The sequence below is a fragment of the Chenopodium quinoa genome, unplaced genomic scaffold (genome assembly GCF_001683475.1).
Source record: "Chenopodium quinoa cultivar QQ74 unplaced genomic scaffold, ASM168347v1, whole genome shotgun sequence".
In the NCBI taxonomy this organism is placed as follows: domain Eukaryota; kingdom Viridiplantae; phylum Streptophyta; class Magnoliopsida; order Caryophyllales; family Amaranthaceae; genus Chenopodium; species Chenopodium quinoa.
In genome coordinates, this window is record NW_018742963.1 from 603,449 (window position 1) to 618,712 (window position 15,264).

The 15,264-nt window shown below is 34.5% G+C and overlaps 1 protein-coding gene across 2 annotated transcripts; it reads left to right on the forward strand.

Moving 5' to 3' along the window:
• The first annotated feature begins 1,360 nt into the window (after positions 1-1,360).
• Positions 1,361-15,185, forward strand: LOC110728807. 2 transcript variants are annotated; one of them, XM_021908471.1, is made up of 10 exons: positions 1,361-1,699; positions 2,698-2,852; positions 2,936-3,070; positions 5,450-5,560; positions 5,822-6,100; positions 6,408-6,607; positions 8,303-8,576; positions 12,976-13,086; positions 14,288-14,476; positions 14,579-15,185. In XM_021908471.1, exons 1-10 carry the CDS (start codon positions 1,516-1,518, stop codon positions 14,924-14,926), a joined length of 1,986 nt encoding a protein of 661 aa, XP_021764163.1. In that variant the 5' UTR covers positions 1,361-1,515; the 3' UTR covers positions 14,927-15,185. The 2 variants fall into 2 exon arrangements, with proteins under 2 accessions (XP_021764163.1, XP_021764162.1); XM_021908470.1 differs by having other exon boundaries at positions 5,819-6,100; positions 14,579-15,182.
• Positions 15,186-15,264: the final 79 nt, after the last annotated feature.

Here is a 15,264-nt window from a genome sequence, read left to right on the forward strand (position 1 = left end):
AATGTGTGGAGGGGTATAACAGATAATGTAAATTGGCTTAAAGAGGGATTAGTTGTGGCTGTTGGAAATGGTCAGAACACTCTTTCTTGGGATCACTGTTGGGCATCTGATGTTCCATTGAGGGAAGCAGCCATCACCACAATCTCGAGCAATATTGAAGGGGCTACAGTGGAGGAAATGTGGAGTGTTGGGGTTGGTTGGAAGTGGGAGGAATTTGCTCATATTCTTCCTGATCACAGCCTGAAACTAATTGCTGCACATAATCTTGTTGAAGATTCGGATGTTGAGGATCTAAGGTACTGGAAAGGCTCGAAAAAAGGTGGTTTTTCAATCAAGTATGCCCTACACATCATGAAGGACACTAAAGACATCCCTCTGATCCTAAATGGGATTTAGCTTGGAGCACTCATGTACAGCAAAGAGTGAAGACCTTCCTCTGGCTTGCTTTTCATGACAGAATTCTTTGCAACTCGAATAGGCTGAAAAGGCAGCTCAGAGATGATCCTAGATGCACTAGATGTAATCAGAATGCTGAAGAAAATTTGCTCCACCTTCTTCGTGATTCCCCCAAATCTCAAAAAATTTGGAATAGCCTAGGAGGATTAGCTCTCTATACTTCGTTCTGGAATGGTGATCTGCAGGCTTGGTTGGTCAGAAATTTAAAGGCTGATGGCTTGATTTTCTCAGAAAAATGGCCTACTGCCTTTGCTACTACCCTCTGGTGGATATGGAAGTGGCGAAACAATGAAATTTTTTAGCGTAGTGATGCTTTCATTATGGATACAGGGGACTTTCTACGAGCTCGTGTTGATGAAGTTTGGAATGCTATGATAAGGAATTATGCTCAGAGTGCTGGAACTACTAATGTGAAAAGAGAGGTCCTAATTCGCTGGTTAGCTCCTCCCACCTATTGGTTTGCACTCAATTCTGTTGGGGCAACAAAAGGAAGCCCTGGTTTAGCAGGTGGGGGAGGCATCCTTCTTAATGCTCATGGCAGACATATTCGAAGTTTTGCTGCTAATTTTGGGGTTTGTATTGCCTATAGAGCAGAGCTATTAGCAGCAGAACGAGGACTTAGGATGGTTGTAGCTTATGGAATCAGGAAGCTCGAGATGCAGATGGACAATAAGGCATGTATTGAAGCATTTCAGAATCTAGATCATCATGGTGGTGAATGCGTGCATATCCTTAGTAGCTGTCGTAGTTTAATTAATTCCTTTGGCTGTAATTTTCGTCTTGTTCACTGGTATAGGGAGAGAAATAAGGTAATAGTCCGTCTTGCTAATTTAGGAGTAGGTCTTAGCGAGGGGATTGTTAATTTCGATGCACCTCCAATCGAAATAAAGAGTCCGCTAGAGGAGGATGTTAGAGGAGTTACTACTTCTCGTTTTATTGCTTAGTTTTGTTTCTTTCTTGTAGGGCTTCGCCCACTTATACATCCAAAAAAAAAAAATAGAAGACTAGTACTTCGTATTGAATACAAATTACTATTTCATTCCTTCTTACTTCTTAGAGATGGCTCAGAGCTCCTCTATCTCTCTACTCTGTTCTTCAAATCCTCTCTCCTCACCACCTAAATCCTCGTACTCTGCCCGATTTTTAAACCCCTCTTCTACTTTTTCTCGTATTCCATGTCAATGGCGCCTCATTAGTCTTCAACCAACTCATGGGCTTAAAGTTTCTTCCTTACAAAGCACTGGTACTTCCAATTTCCTGTAGTAATTTTGCATTAGTTATCTCTTTTAATCGCTTGGTTTGTTTATATTTCTGGGTTTTTTTTTGTGTTTGTTGAATTACATGCTAATTTGATTTGAAATTTTGAATATAACTGATGTATTTACTGGTGGGTTTCTAGTAATTTTTCTGTAACATGAAATGTTAGGGTTATCTTGATTTATTCATGTTTCTGGGTTTTTTGTTTGTTGAATTTCATGCTAGTTTGATTTGAAAATTTGAATTTACTGGTGAGTTTCTTATAATTATTGTGTATAATTGTGGAAGAATTGAAAATTTTTTGTGTTATTTTGGTTCGTGGCAATAAGTTAATTGGAAAAATATGAAAGTTTGTGTTTATTTATTATAGCTCAATGCCTCACCTGAATCATATCATTTTTTGCTTTCTTTCTAGGTTTAAATTACTAATCAAAATTAGAATTTATGGTTACTTATTCCCCAATCATCAGATTTGTAGTTGTATTGTTTCTGTAATCCGCTTTTGTAAATAAAAAAAAAATGTTATACAGACTCTTTTAGTATTGTAAGAACTGTTAGGCATGGTTGTCCAAGTGTAAGACAGGGCAGTCTTATGAAATTTTTGCATGATTTTGGTTCAGAACGAACAATGAAGTGTCAAAGTGTCATATCCATGTCCGTGTGTGGAGTATCTGATACACTGGTACTTGGAGTGAATTGAAGAGTTGGAGTAACATAGGTTGTCTGTTCTCAGTTTGTCACGAACCTGACGATAATGAATGATTAACATTTATATGTTAACTCATGATAGATATTAGTATCTCGTATAATTACATTCAAGTTAAGCCATTTCTTCCTTGATTAGCTTAAAAGACCAGAACATCCCCTTTAGATGATAATACATCTGCTTACATCATGGAGGCATTTTTGTTATAAAGAACTGCTATTTCCAAAATAATGTACCATGTATTATGACACTCAACCATGTATTATCCTTTTTCTCAGCTCTTTCTTCCGCTTCAGCTGCTGAAGAGATAATAGAGGAAAACAATGGAGATTTAGACTTTGTTGAGATTGGCTATGTATCTAATGTACATGGGCTTGACGGAGAGATTCGTGTAAAGCATAACACTGATTTTCCTGACTTGCGCTTTGGAACGGTATGTACAATCCTGATAGCCAGAATTTCAGCAACTTCATTTTCTCTAGTGTTTCAGTAACATAAGTATTACATTCTTCTTAGCCGGGAAAAAGATGGTTGCGACAACAGTATTCTGGAAGAGATGAAATTGTTGAAGTTGAGATCGAGGAAGGAAGAGGCCATCATGGAAGTAAGAGTTGGATAGTTAAATTGAGCGGCTTTGACAGTGTAGATCAGGTTTTTATAATTTTTCTGTCTCACAAACTTCATTAAAAGCATCATCTCCTGTCATATTGTTATAGAGAATTCTTTCTATAAATCTGGGAATTAAAAACCACTACTAAAAAGAATTCGTTCTATGGGCGGGAGTGTTGTGACTAGCCAATTTAACTATCTAGATACAAGTATCATGAGGGACAGGTTGATGAGTCTAATATGAATATCCATTTCCGCCTGTGTAAGGTAAAGGAAGAGGGAGGAAAAGAAAAACAGTAATTCTACCAGTGTTACTCTTTTGTAAATTTATCTTGTGAGAAATATATGAATCTGTTATTTTCTAAATGTACTGAATATGGCTATGCAGGTGAATGATTAAGATGTCGTATTGTTGATGGTGTGATGTAGAACATCTCCAATTAAAATTGTAAATTAAGTTGTATCAAATTTTCTCAACATAACCAAGTATATTAGGGATATTTATAGCCTGAACTGTTGTTGGAATAAAAATAATTGGAAATTTAACATCCTAATATAACTCTCATAACATTATCCTTATCATAAAAAGCTAATATTTAACTTCATAGGATTAGTAAAACCCTTAAGAATTTTATGTTATTTAGGTGCTCACGTCAAGCATGAGTTAGCTTTCTTGAAACATTTCGATGATTTTTCTTCAAGACTAAGATCCAATATGGCTGCTAGAGGTGGATTGGTTGCATAGTAGAAATCTAGACGAAATTAAGTAATAGACCTTGTATTGCATATAAAACACATTCTCTTAAACTAAAGTTATATCTTCCCCTCTCTCTCTCTCACACAAATTTTTATAATACATAGAGGTTTCAATGAATAATGAGAGTAGATTTGTTAATAGGACATTCCTAGGAAAATTTAGCGATAATTGTGGAATATTTGCCTAAATACTCATATAGGTAAGCTTCAAGGTAAGATATGTAAATACATCATGATAAGGGAACAAGTAAAAATATAATAAAAAAAATATAGAGGTACTAATTTATCCCAAATTTCTTGTTCTTTCCCTTGCTATGATACTATCCACATCATTCTCCATATTTTGAAAAAACTAGGCCATGAGTTTTAAAGAGACAAATTATTAGTGATCTTGCATCTATGAACTAATGTAAGCAAAGGCAACACAAAGCCTTGGGCTGAGATGTATCCATTAAAAAGGTGGGAAGAGAAAATCTGGGGACGATCTCTGTGGTTATTAGGTGTGAAGCTCTTAGTAAGGGTTTTCTTGAACATCACTAATTGTTCAAAGGTTCCATTCTGTAACTCCATTTCAGGTTCACCAAACTTTCTTAAGTCAGTTGCTTGTTGTGCGGCCTGTACCCTTGTAATTTGAATGCAGATGCTTATAATTTTTGTTCTTTGCTCATCTATACAGCAACAGAAACAGGTGAACATATGGAAATCCTCTCCCCCCCCCCCGGCGCGCACACACACACACACACAAACACAAACACACAACCATGGATATCTTAGATAATTTCATGCATTTCGTAGGGTGTAAAATTCATTTTAGTTTGAAGTATTATGTAAGCTTCTGAATAAGAGTAAAAATATTGTTAAATCTGCAGCATCAGTGGCAGCAATATTGATTTTGGTGGTGTTTTGGATGGGTTTGACAGAAGCTCAGATAATCTGGTGGTTTTTGAGTTTTGATTGATGACAGTAAGAAATTGATTGAAAGGAAAAAAAAGTCACTAATACTTATAACACAAACTGTTATGTACTAGTAAACAAAGATGATTAGAAATCATAAGCACCCAAAATAGTGTCTCAATGTGGCTCATAAACCTCTCTAATTACCTAGGGAGAATATTCCCAATTACAATACTGAATTCAATCAATTCTAAAATATATCAAAATTAAAAGAGTATGGGGTATATCCTTACTCCTTAGCCATAACACTAATTGGACAATCTATTCATAACTTTAATAGTTTTTTAATCATAATAAACTAAAATTCTGATATTTTGCTAACCTAATAAACTACTCTTAAAATTACGTACATAAATATTCCCAATAATATATTCTATACATTTGTACTTATCCAGATATATAAATATATATATATATATATATATATATATATATATATATATATATATACTTCTTCCTTATCTGGCCATCTGCATTGCATTGTTAATGCAGGGAAAAACTGTTCTTCATTACCTAACTGTAAAGGTGTTGGCTTAGCATGCTCTTTTATAGTGGATTTCAGGGTGGTTAACTATTTGAGAGAAGGAATTATATTCTGTAAACTGTAAAGGGTGGTGTTACTCAATTATTTCAATTCTTCTCTTCTGATCTTCATTATCTTCATTTCCATTATCTTATTTAAGATTTTTCTTAACACTATATTTATATCAGGCTCGACAGCTTGTGGGGGCAACTTTTCTTGTCAGGAATATTGATAGGCCAGAGCTCAAAGAGGGCGAGTATTATAGTCGTGATCTTATTGGCATGAGGGTTGTTCTTAAGGTTTGAGTCTTCTAATGCTTTCATATGATGTAGCATTTTATGAAAATATATGCATCTTGCCACAAACCTGAAAGAGTTTTGTTAAATATTTTTATAGACATCCACCTTTACTTCTTACTTGTGCTATGGACATTTCTGCAATGAATTTGGATAACAATTATCATGTCATTCTATGCAATAAAGGTGTTTTGAGTGTATCTCTAGTCCAAGGCCATTAAGTAAAATCTTCAGGAATTGGTGATTTCTTTCTCTTTCTAGGAGACAGGTGAATCAGTGGGAACTGTTGTTAGTGTCATCGACAGTGGTGGAAATGATCTCTTACAAGTGTTGCTTGAAGCATCCACTGGATCCCCTGATGAAAGTACTAAGCAGAAGTCAGAGAAATACGAGTCAGGTCATCTTGTTTGGATCCCATTTGTTGAAGCAATAGTTCCTGATGTTGACATGGACAAAAGAGAGATGCAGATTACTCCCCCAAAGGGACTTTTGGAGTTGAATGTGCGTTCTAATGAAAGGTCTAAGAAGGAAAGACGTTTAATTGTAAGTCATTTGTAGCTCTCGTAATTTGCAATTTCTAAGCTGTTAAAAAAAAAAAAACAAATAGTGATCCCAATAATAAGCTACTAATTTTCTTGTAGATAATAAATTTGTCATGTACAAAACTTTTCTTAGTTCCATATTTTTTAATCTTGTAGCTATTACAAAACTACTTTATCGCGAATGACTCTCTTTGGATCAGATTTGTTGTCGTTCCAAGTTATATCTGGCATACTAAAATTGAAATTTGAGTTTTTAGCAGCTACCATGTAAATGTATACTCCTGATATAGTTTTCTTCTTCTTTTTAGGAATGGAGAGAAAGAAAGAAGTTTCAAAGGCGCCTAATTTCTGCCAAAAAGAAATTGTGTGAATTAGACCAGCAACATATCTTTCATGGGCTTCAATATGGAGAAATGTCCTATAGGACCTTACTCGCAGAGCAGATTGTTTGTGTGAACTTAAATTTGCTTCAGCAGGCACTGCAAGCTGTTGAGAAGCCCATTAATGGGTGAGTTTGAGCATCTTATTCTTATTTTATTTGTTTATAATATAAAAAATTTGGCATTAGTGCATCACTTATCAGCGAGTCACACTTTCTATTATCACTGGAGGTTGGGTGAGACCGTGAGGTACATGAGTACATTTTTCAATGCTGTTTGCTGTGATGCTCTTGGCTAATGCATACTGATGCTTTTTTATGACAAAATTGACTCAGCCATTATCATTATACAGTAAGGAAGAGGCATGTTTCTTTTACATATTAATGTGGGAATTCTGTAGATAGTGCCACAATTGAGGTGTTTTATTCTTTTGTATTACTGTTTACTCACAAATTAGTGAGTATGCATTGTAGTGTGATAATAATTAGTTAATGTTGGTCTCTAATAATTAGCAGATCTCTTTAACAAAATATGGAGAACCAACTAGAGGAATGGCGGATGGTAACTTTAGTGCACTTATACGAATAACGTAGATGCACCAGTATGTAGAAGCTATTTGCTGGATGAAGATTATGGGTCACACCATGAAGTAATGGGAAAGTAATAATTGACCATTTTAAGATAAACACTCATATCAAAGGCAGTAAATTGACAGTAGTACGATTTTAAACTCCAAATATTGTTTTACTTGTGGTTGATGCTTGTTAAAAGTATTTCCAAGCCATTGTATCTCATAGCATTACGACACTTTCAGTTAACCTCCTGAGGGGAACAGAAAAAGATTATGGTAATTGGTACATCCAGTTTAAATTTTTTTTTTTTTTTTTTTTTTTTGTTTTTTTTGTTTTAATCTTTTGTGATGTTTATGGAATTAGTCTTTTCAAAGGGAAATTATTATTATATGATTTTGCAAGCACTGGTGAAAAAATTGTAGTTGTCTGTATCATTCTCAGTATCATTACAATTAAGTTTAGATGCAATATGCTTAAATGATATCCATAAATTAAATGATATGCATGATTTATTATGATCTGTGATGATGTAGTGGCCTATGAAACATTGAAGCATTAGCGCACTTGGAAAATGAATCCAGTTAAATGTTATTTGTAAGAAAGAGAAATGAAACGAATAATAAAAGAGGAAATCACAATGGAGGGATATCGAAAAATCCTAAATTTTTTGCTTATTGATGGTGTGAAATGAGAGTAGATGGATTTATTCATGCCAAATAGCTTAAGTGAGCTTAATTACATGGGAAATAAAATGATATAGCTAAGCATGAATATTATTTAGAAAGAATATTGTTCCAAAACATGGTGATTCAGCAAAATTAACATTTGTTCCAAATTGATGTTTTGGATAGTTAGGTAAGTTGTAAGATTATTGGAAAAATGTTTTGAATTTGATGCATATAAACTTCTTAACTTTCTTTAATTGATCCTTCCAAACAAACATAGATACACATTTTTTTTTCTTAATTGAACCATGTTGGAGGTAAGTAATTGAGCTAGGGATTATATATATAATTTGCTGATAGCATATCCAGTTCATAGTAAGATGTTTAAGTATCTAATAGGAAATTATAGTTAATAATGCCTTTCAGATTGTCTTGTAATTTCATTTTATGCTAATTATCCTTTGCAGTTAGCTGTGCACAGAAATGGTTTCTCTACTAGTCTATACTATTAATTTGTACAGTGTATTGTTCTAGAAGGGTGTTTTAGTTTTTTTCTCATTCTTTTTGACTGTCTTGATATGTGTAGGTGTAACCTTGGGGAGAATATGCCAGATGTTGCCTCAAGGAAATGCGGAAATTCTTTGAAAATACCAGAAAAGTACCTCACAAACATAAGTATAGAGAAACTTGATGCATACTCGGAGCATGGAAAAACAGGAGTCCATCTCATATCGAAAGGCAAAGTTGCTACTGTCTTAGTCTTAAACAATGAAAATCCAGAGAAGCACCTTGAAAATGGTGAAGATCCAACCATTTCCCACCTGAAGAATTTGCTTTCAGACAAGCAAACATTCATACAGGTGCCTTTTTTTTGTGTGTTTACTTTCATGAACTTCTTGGTGATTCAAGTATTTTGTTCGACTCTTTGCTGCATCTACCATATGCCATATGCTATTGTTATGTACTTTTATGTGACATATTAGTGACATTTCTATGTTCTTTATTACTAACCTTCTCCTATCTTATGACAATTCTCCTGTTTCTAATCCACCCTAACTACACTAAGGGGTCGTTTGGTTCACTAAGCTGGAATGGATTGGTATGGATTCTCATACTTCGGTGGTATGGATTATATATCCCACACCAATCTAAAGTTGTTTGGTTTAATCATGGAATAGATTCTCATACTTGAGTAATAGTATGGATTATGAATCCTTAGGGGGGGGGGGGGTGGGTATGAGATTCCAATGGAATGGGGTGGAGTTAGAATCCCCCAGGTATGAGATTCCATACTTAAATAGCCCAACCAAACAAATAAAACCATGGAATGGATTCTAAATCCATTCCAATCCATTCCAAGAAGTTCAACCAAACAGCCCCTAAAATTGTTACTTCCCGCTTCAATGTAAAACTTCTTGCATTTGTGAATTGCAAGTGACATCATCTTAAATCTACATGAATATGCTATAAGTTTCTGGATTCTCCAGGATTTTTCTTTGGTTATATTTTTCTGCATCTTTTAGAGGAAATCAGGGTTCAAGATTCATATTCTTTTGTTTGAGCGAAAAGGAACAATGGAATTAGTGGGGGGATATGTGGCATTCCTTCTCTATAAAAGGGAACCTTTGGAAGAATTATTTTCCACCCTTGGAAGAAAAAAAGGAATAGGTTTTTGCTGAATGATGGACCAATCAAATAAAGTTGATTTTTTTAGGTTTAATATAGTTTAAAGAACACTTGTAAAATTTAATTAAATTAGGTCAAGCCTAAAATACTCCCCTTCCCTTATTTTCCCTTGCTTGGCTAGAGGCCCTAGATAGGCCTTTCTTCTAATTTGGTTGCGAGTTTGTTTGTAAGTAAACGTTTTACATAGATTTCACAACCCCAAATCTTTAGAAATGGAAAATTTAGAACTTTTCAGGTCCATAACTCATATGAAGTCTTTTATATATCTTTTGATGGGCTCTTGTTTAGTGTTTCAAAAGCATATCCTCGGAACAATATAGGAAGATCAACAAGACTCGTCATGGTTCGTCCATTTTAGGTTCGATTTCTCCTTTTTGACACATCATTCAATTATGGTGTTTCCAGTGGAGTTTGCGAAAGTATTTCGCAATCCCTTAGATGGTCATCAAATTCTTAGCTCAAATATTCACCTCCACGATTAGATCATAAAGCTTAAATTGGCTTACCTAGTTGATTTTGTACTTCATTTTGAAATTCTTTGAACTTGTCAAAGGATTCCGACTTTTGCTTCATCAATTAGAGATAGCTGACTTATATCGTAAGAGTAATGAAATAACTAAACGCACCCCTTGCCTTTAAAATTTAAACTCATATTCTCACAAACATATGTATGTATGAGTACCCTAAGGTTATTGACCCTTTCACCATTTCCAATAAAGGGCATTTGGTCATCTTTATCAATAAGCATGACTCACAAACAAAAAAAGATTCATAATTGAATGATGTAAGGATTTCATCCTTTTGTAACTTTTAAATGCGCTTTTAGTTAACAACTCATCCTACAATGCCATAGGTAGGTAGAGTTCAAATAATTTGTTTTTCTTTTCTTACTGTCTATGTTTTAAATTTGTATAGAATTTTCTAAAACATACAAACCATTGTTTAACTTTGCACTAGCATGTTATTGTATGATATAAAACAACTTTTGTCTCTTATTTCAAAACAATAACATTTAGAATCCAAAACAATTACTACAATTACTGAAATAATGTTTTTTCGTAACACTAGGAACATAATAACAATTATTAAGAAACAAAATGAGTCTTGAAGAGTCGCAAATTGTAGCTTACAACCGCAAGTGCAGCAACTCTGCTTCCATTGCCAACTCGAAGCTCTACTTCTCCCTTCGCCAGCTTCCTACTTTGCTGCAGTCCCACAATACTTAACTATGTGAGTACCACAATCGGTATCCAATACCCAAGTATGAGTTGAAATTATGTTAATTTACAACATAGTAACTCTTTGCCTTTCATTACGTTGTTCTTGTAATGGGAACACACCTTTTCGTAGTTGTCCTTATCACAATAAAAGCACTTGCTCATAACTATCTTCATATACTCTCCAATTGGGTCAACAATCTCAATCGAATCAAGAAGACTACTTAAGGAATATCATCGTGAGTAGTATTGCAGCAAAGTAGTGAAGCGAGAAGTGAAGTTTCGAGTTGGCAATGGAGCAAGAGTTGCTTGACTTGTTGTTGGAAGCTTCATTTATGACTCTATCTAGGACTCATTTTGGTTCTTAATAATTGTTATAATGTTCCTAGTATTACGAAAAACATTATTTCAGTACTTGTTTTTGTTTTGGATTCCGAAGGTTATTGTTTTGACATAAGAGACAAAAGTTGTTTTGTTTCATACAATAATATGCTAGTGCAAAGTCTTTGTATGTTCTAGAAAATTCTATACAAATTTACAACATAGACAGTTTGAAAAGAAAAACAAATGATTTGAACTCTACCTACCTATGGCATTGCAGGATGAGTCATTAACCAAAAGCGCATCAAAAAATTACAAAAGGGTGGAATCCTTACATCATTCAATTATGAATCTTTTGATGTTTATGAGTCATACTTATTGGGAAACGTGACCAAATTGCTCAAGCACTCATTCGTACAGATGTTTGTTGGCTTGTGAGTTTAAATGCTCAATTACTTCATTACCCTTACTATTTAAGTCGATGTGGCTATCTCTACTTGATGAAGCAAAAGTAGTCCTTTGAAAAGTTCAAAGAATTCCAAAATTAAGTACAAAATCAACTTGGTAAGACAATTAAAGTATTTCAATCCAATCGTGTTGGTGAATATGCCGAGAATTTGATGATTATCGAAGGGATTGTGGAATCCTTTCACAATTAACTCTATCATAACACCACAGTTGAAAGTTGAAAGGAGAAATCGAATCTTGTTAGATATGGGTCAATCTATGATGAGTCTTGCTGATCTTCCTATATCGTTCCGGGGATATTCCCTTGAAACAGCCGCACACAAACTAAACAGGAGCCCGTCAAAGGCTGTAGTAAGTGAAATAATTTAAAGCTTATCAGGCCCTATCAACAAGTTACAGTAGCTAAATGATTGCTATGATGATAGCATCAGCAAAGATGAGGTCTTCTATGCTTTCTAAGTGAGGTAGGATATATAACGGAGTAAAATGATAAGTTGGGACCATCGTTCTCGGCCTATTAATCTTATGGATTTCCTGATGAGTTAGTGACCTGGGATGAAACCATCACAATGCAATGCTTACTAATAAAGTACGGATTTCTTGCCAAACTTGATAAGAAATTGAGCTTTGAAATTAAATGTTTTTGTTTGCTCCACCTGTTGATGCTTGCATGAAGTATAGCATAGATATGCCCCTAAAGGCCCTATTATTAATGAATAACAATGAACTGGCACCAATGAGTTTCTACTTTCTATCAAAAATATACGGACATAATTTAGATTTTAGAAAAGGTGGGACTTGCATGATTAGAGGTCAAATGCCTCTTTGAGATAGTTTAGTTGTCTAACGCAGAAGTGAACCTCAATGTAAAATCATTGAGAGGATGGAAAATGCCCATTTGAAATTGGTAGAGGAAGTAGTGGGCAAATTAGACAATTGCTGATAGTTTTACTGATTTCATACAGACTTCACTTTGGCCTCTTTAGAGAAGAATGTCAATGAAAGATCCATTTTCTTCATCACACATACTAAGAAAGGCTTGCTATGGCTTCAATGGGTTTTTATATAAAGTTCTCAAGGCACTGCCGGTTCTCCATGTGGCTGCAATTTATCAGCATTCTGTACTGCACGTCTTGATTATAGTGAAAATAACATATAAGCTTATGACTCCTGTAAACAAGTACCTATTATCTATTGAATTTTTTTTAAATACGGTTATTCTTCAAAACTAATTAACCATGTGTCTTGATTATAGTGAAAATAACATATAAGCTTAGGACTCCTGTAAACAAGTACCTAACATCTATTGAATTTATTTAAAAACAGTTATTCCTAAAAACTAATTAATCATATGTGTCAATATTGTTACTTCCCACATAACCTATGCTTTCATATATATATATATATATATATATATATATATATATATATATATATATATATATATATATATATATATATATATATATATATATATATATATATATATATATATATATATATATATTGTTTATGGAGACCCCTTGATGGAAGACGCCTCTCAATGATTGTCAACTTTTTGTTGCAGGCAGAACAGCGTGAGTCTGTATCAATTATCTTCATTTCACCAGTTGTGGAAATTCAACTTCTTGAAAAGCTATTCGAAACTCATGACTACTTTACTTTCAGCCGGGAAAAGGTGGGTAGATGTCAACTTTTGCATTAACGGTTAGTGTTTTTGTGGCTAAATATTTGTTTGCCAAAATAGACAATTTCCTGCAACATTATATATTATTCTTTGCTTTTTTTTTTTTTAATTTATATAATTTATTTGATTTATATATTTTTTGAAAAATTGCCCTTATACGTCAGTTATCTTGCAGAATTGTCAGCTTTACCTGTCATTCTGGTTACTGATTTTATACATTAGTTTATCAAGTATCTTCATTAGGAGTAGCACGTAGCCAAGTATGTAATGCTTATAAAACTTGAGGGGTTGCGTGGCTGGCTTGCACTCGAACTTTATTCTACATTTTTACTTCATGTACCTGTGTCAAATCCCCGCCATACTAACATATATATGCACACTTCGAAGCTTCATTTTGGACCACATACATTGAAAATTTCATATAGTAGTCGAGTCTGACACAGTACCCCTGCCGTATATGATGAGTTCCAAGTCATAGTTTCAGTAGGGAGGGAGGTTTTTAGGGGGGGGGGGGGGGACACCAAGTATTTTAGGACAAAAAATGTCCCCTTTTGTAGGTTTGAATTCAGGACTTGAGACCTACAGTTCTATATTACCGAATTTCCAGTTCTGTCTTCTCCTCATTCTGCTGCTTCTCTTCTCCCCTACCAAAACTTCCTACTTGTCTTCTCATAACTGCCATTTACATGGTTTCCTCATCCAATATTAGTCCAATTTGATAGCCCCAGCCTCCTTGAAAAATATTTGATATTTAATAATTCTACCAATGATGGAGAACAGTGAAGCCTGAAGAGGAGCAAGAATTTAGGTAATGTAATTGCTGACAGTGAAGTGAATTGGGGATGAGGTGGACTTGATGGCGTTCAAGGTGACAATAATGGGGCCTATTTCAATACCTGTGTTTTACTATATTGTAACATCTAAAGTAACAATGTGTAATCGATCTTGTGGTGTGATTTTAGAAGCCTTGTTACATGACAACCTTTCATGCACCACCAAGATGAAATTCCTTACAAAATGGCCTTTGCATGTCGGAATGGTATCAATTCAAATTATTGTGATAGCACAGAACTTCAGTTAGACTTGGGCAGTTTGTTTTTTTCTTTTTTCTTTTTTTTTATTTTTATTTTTTTTTTATTTTTTTTTTCATGATTTTTCTAATTTGTTTCTTATGTTCATAACATGCAAACAGGTGAGATTCTTAGAAGAGGAGAAAATTCTTGTAGTTAGCAGTTCAACAGTAGAACAAAAGAACAAAGTACTGATGAAGTCACCTTGGGAGGTACACCAATCATCAATGGGATTTGGTGGGACAATAAGTGCACTAGCATCCAATAATATTTTGGAAGATCTAATCAAATCAGGGGTAGAGTATGTTGAGGTAAATTATTATGTCCAGCTTCTGTATTCATATGAGCAATATGGTTGTATATGATCGTGTGAACCTTCTGTTTACTCATCATTTTTGTTGTCGTTCCTATAGGTGTGCAGCATCAGCCGAAGCTATTTGTGTGGAAACCCTATTTTTCTGGGCTTTGTACATTCAGAAGAAACAGATATTGGACTTGTGACTTTCGATGATAAGAGAGAGGTTCAGGATAACTTCCACGTGATACTGCCCGTGAAATCTATGCAGAAGTTGGTGAAACAGATGGAGAAACTCCCCTTGAATGCCATTTTGAAGTCCTATTCACATGTTGAGTTGATTAACAAGGAATGGGTAGATGTTATACCATCCACACCCAACTCTTATGAGTTCCATTGTTCACTTCAGAGCTTACTGGATGCGTGTTCACTTGACAGGGTAAGTCTTATGGAGGTTACCAAGTAACTTGCTATATTGCTTTTCAATTTTGTAGATTAGGTTTTGTAAGTTTACAGTAGCTGTAGACTAGTCTTTGTAAAATTTACAGCAGATATATGGTTCCAATTCGATGTATAAATTAACATATACGTATGCTTGATAATCATATATTCTTGTGCAAAAACCTATTCTTAGTCCTTAGACCATGTTTATGTCAAGATTGGCAAGGCATGCCGGCATGCCAATTCTGAGCAGGGAGCTTCTTTAGCCAAATAGCCGTTAACTCCTTCCCAAAAAGAGTAAATATATTTTGATCTAGACCATCAAGGTATATAAACACTTGAAAACTATTGTGAAAATAGTTT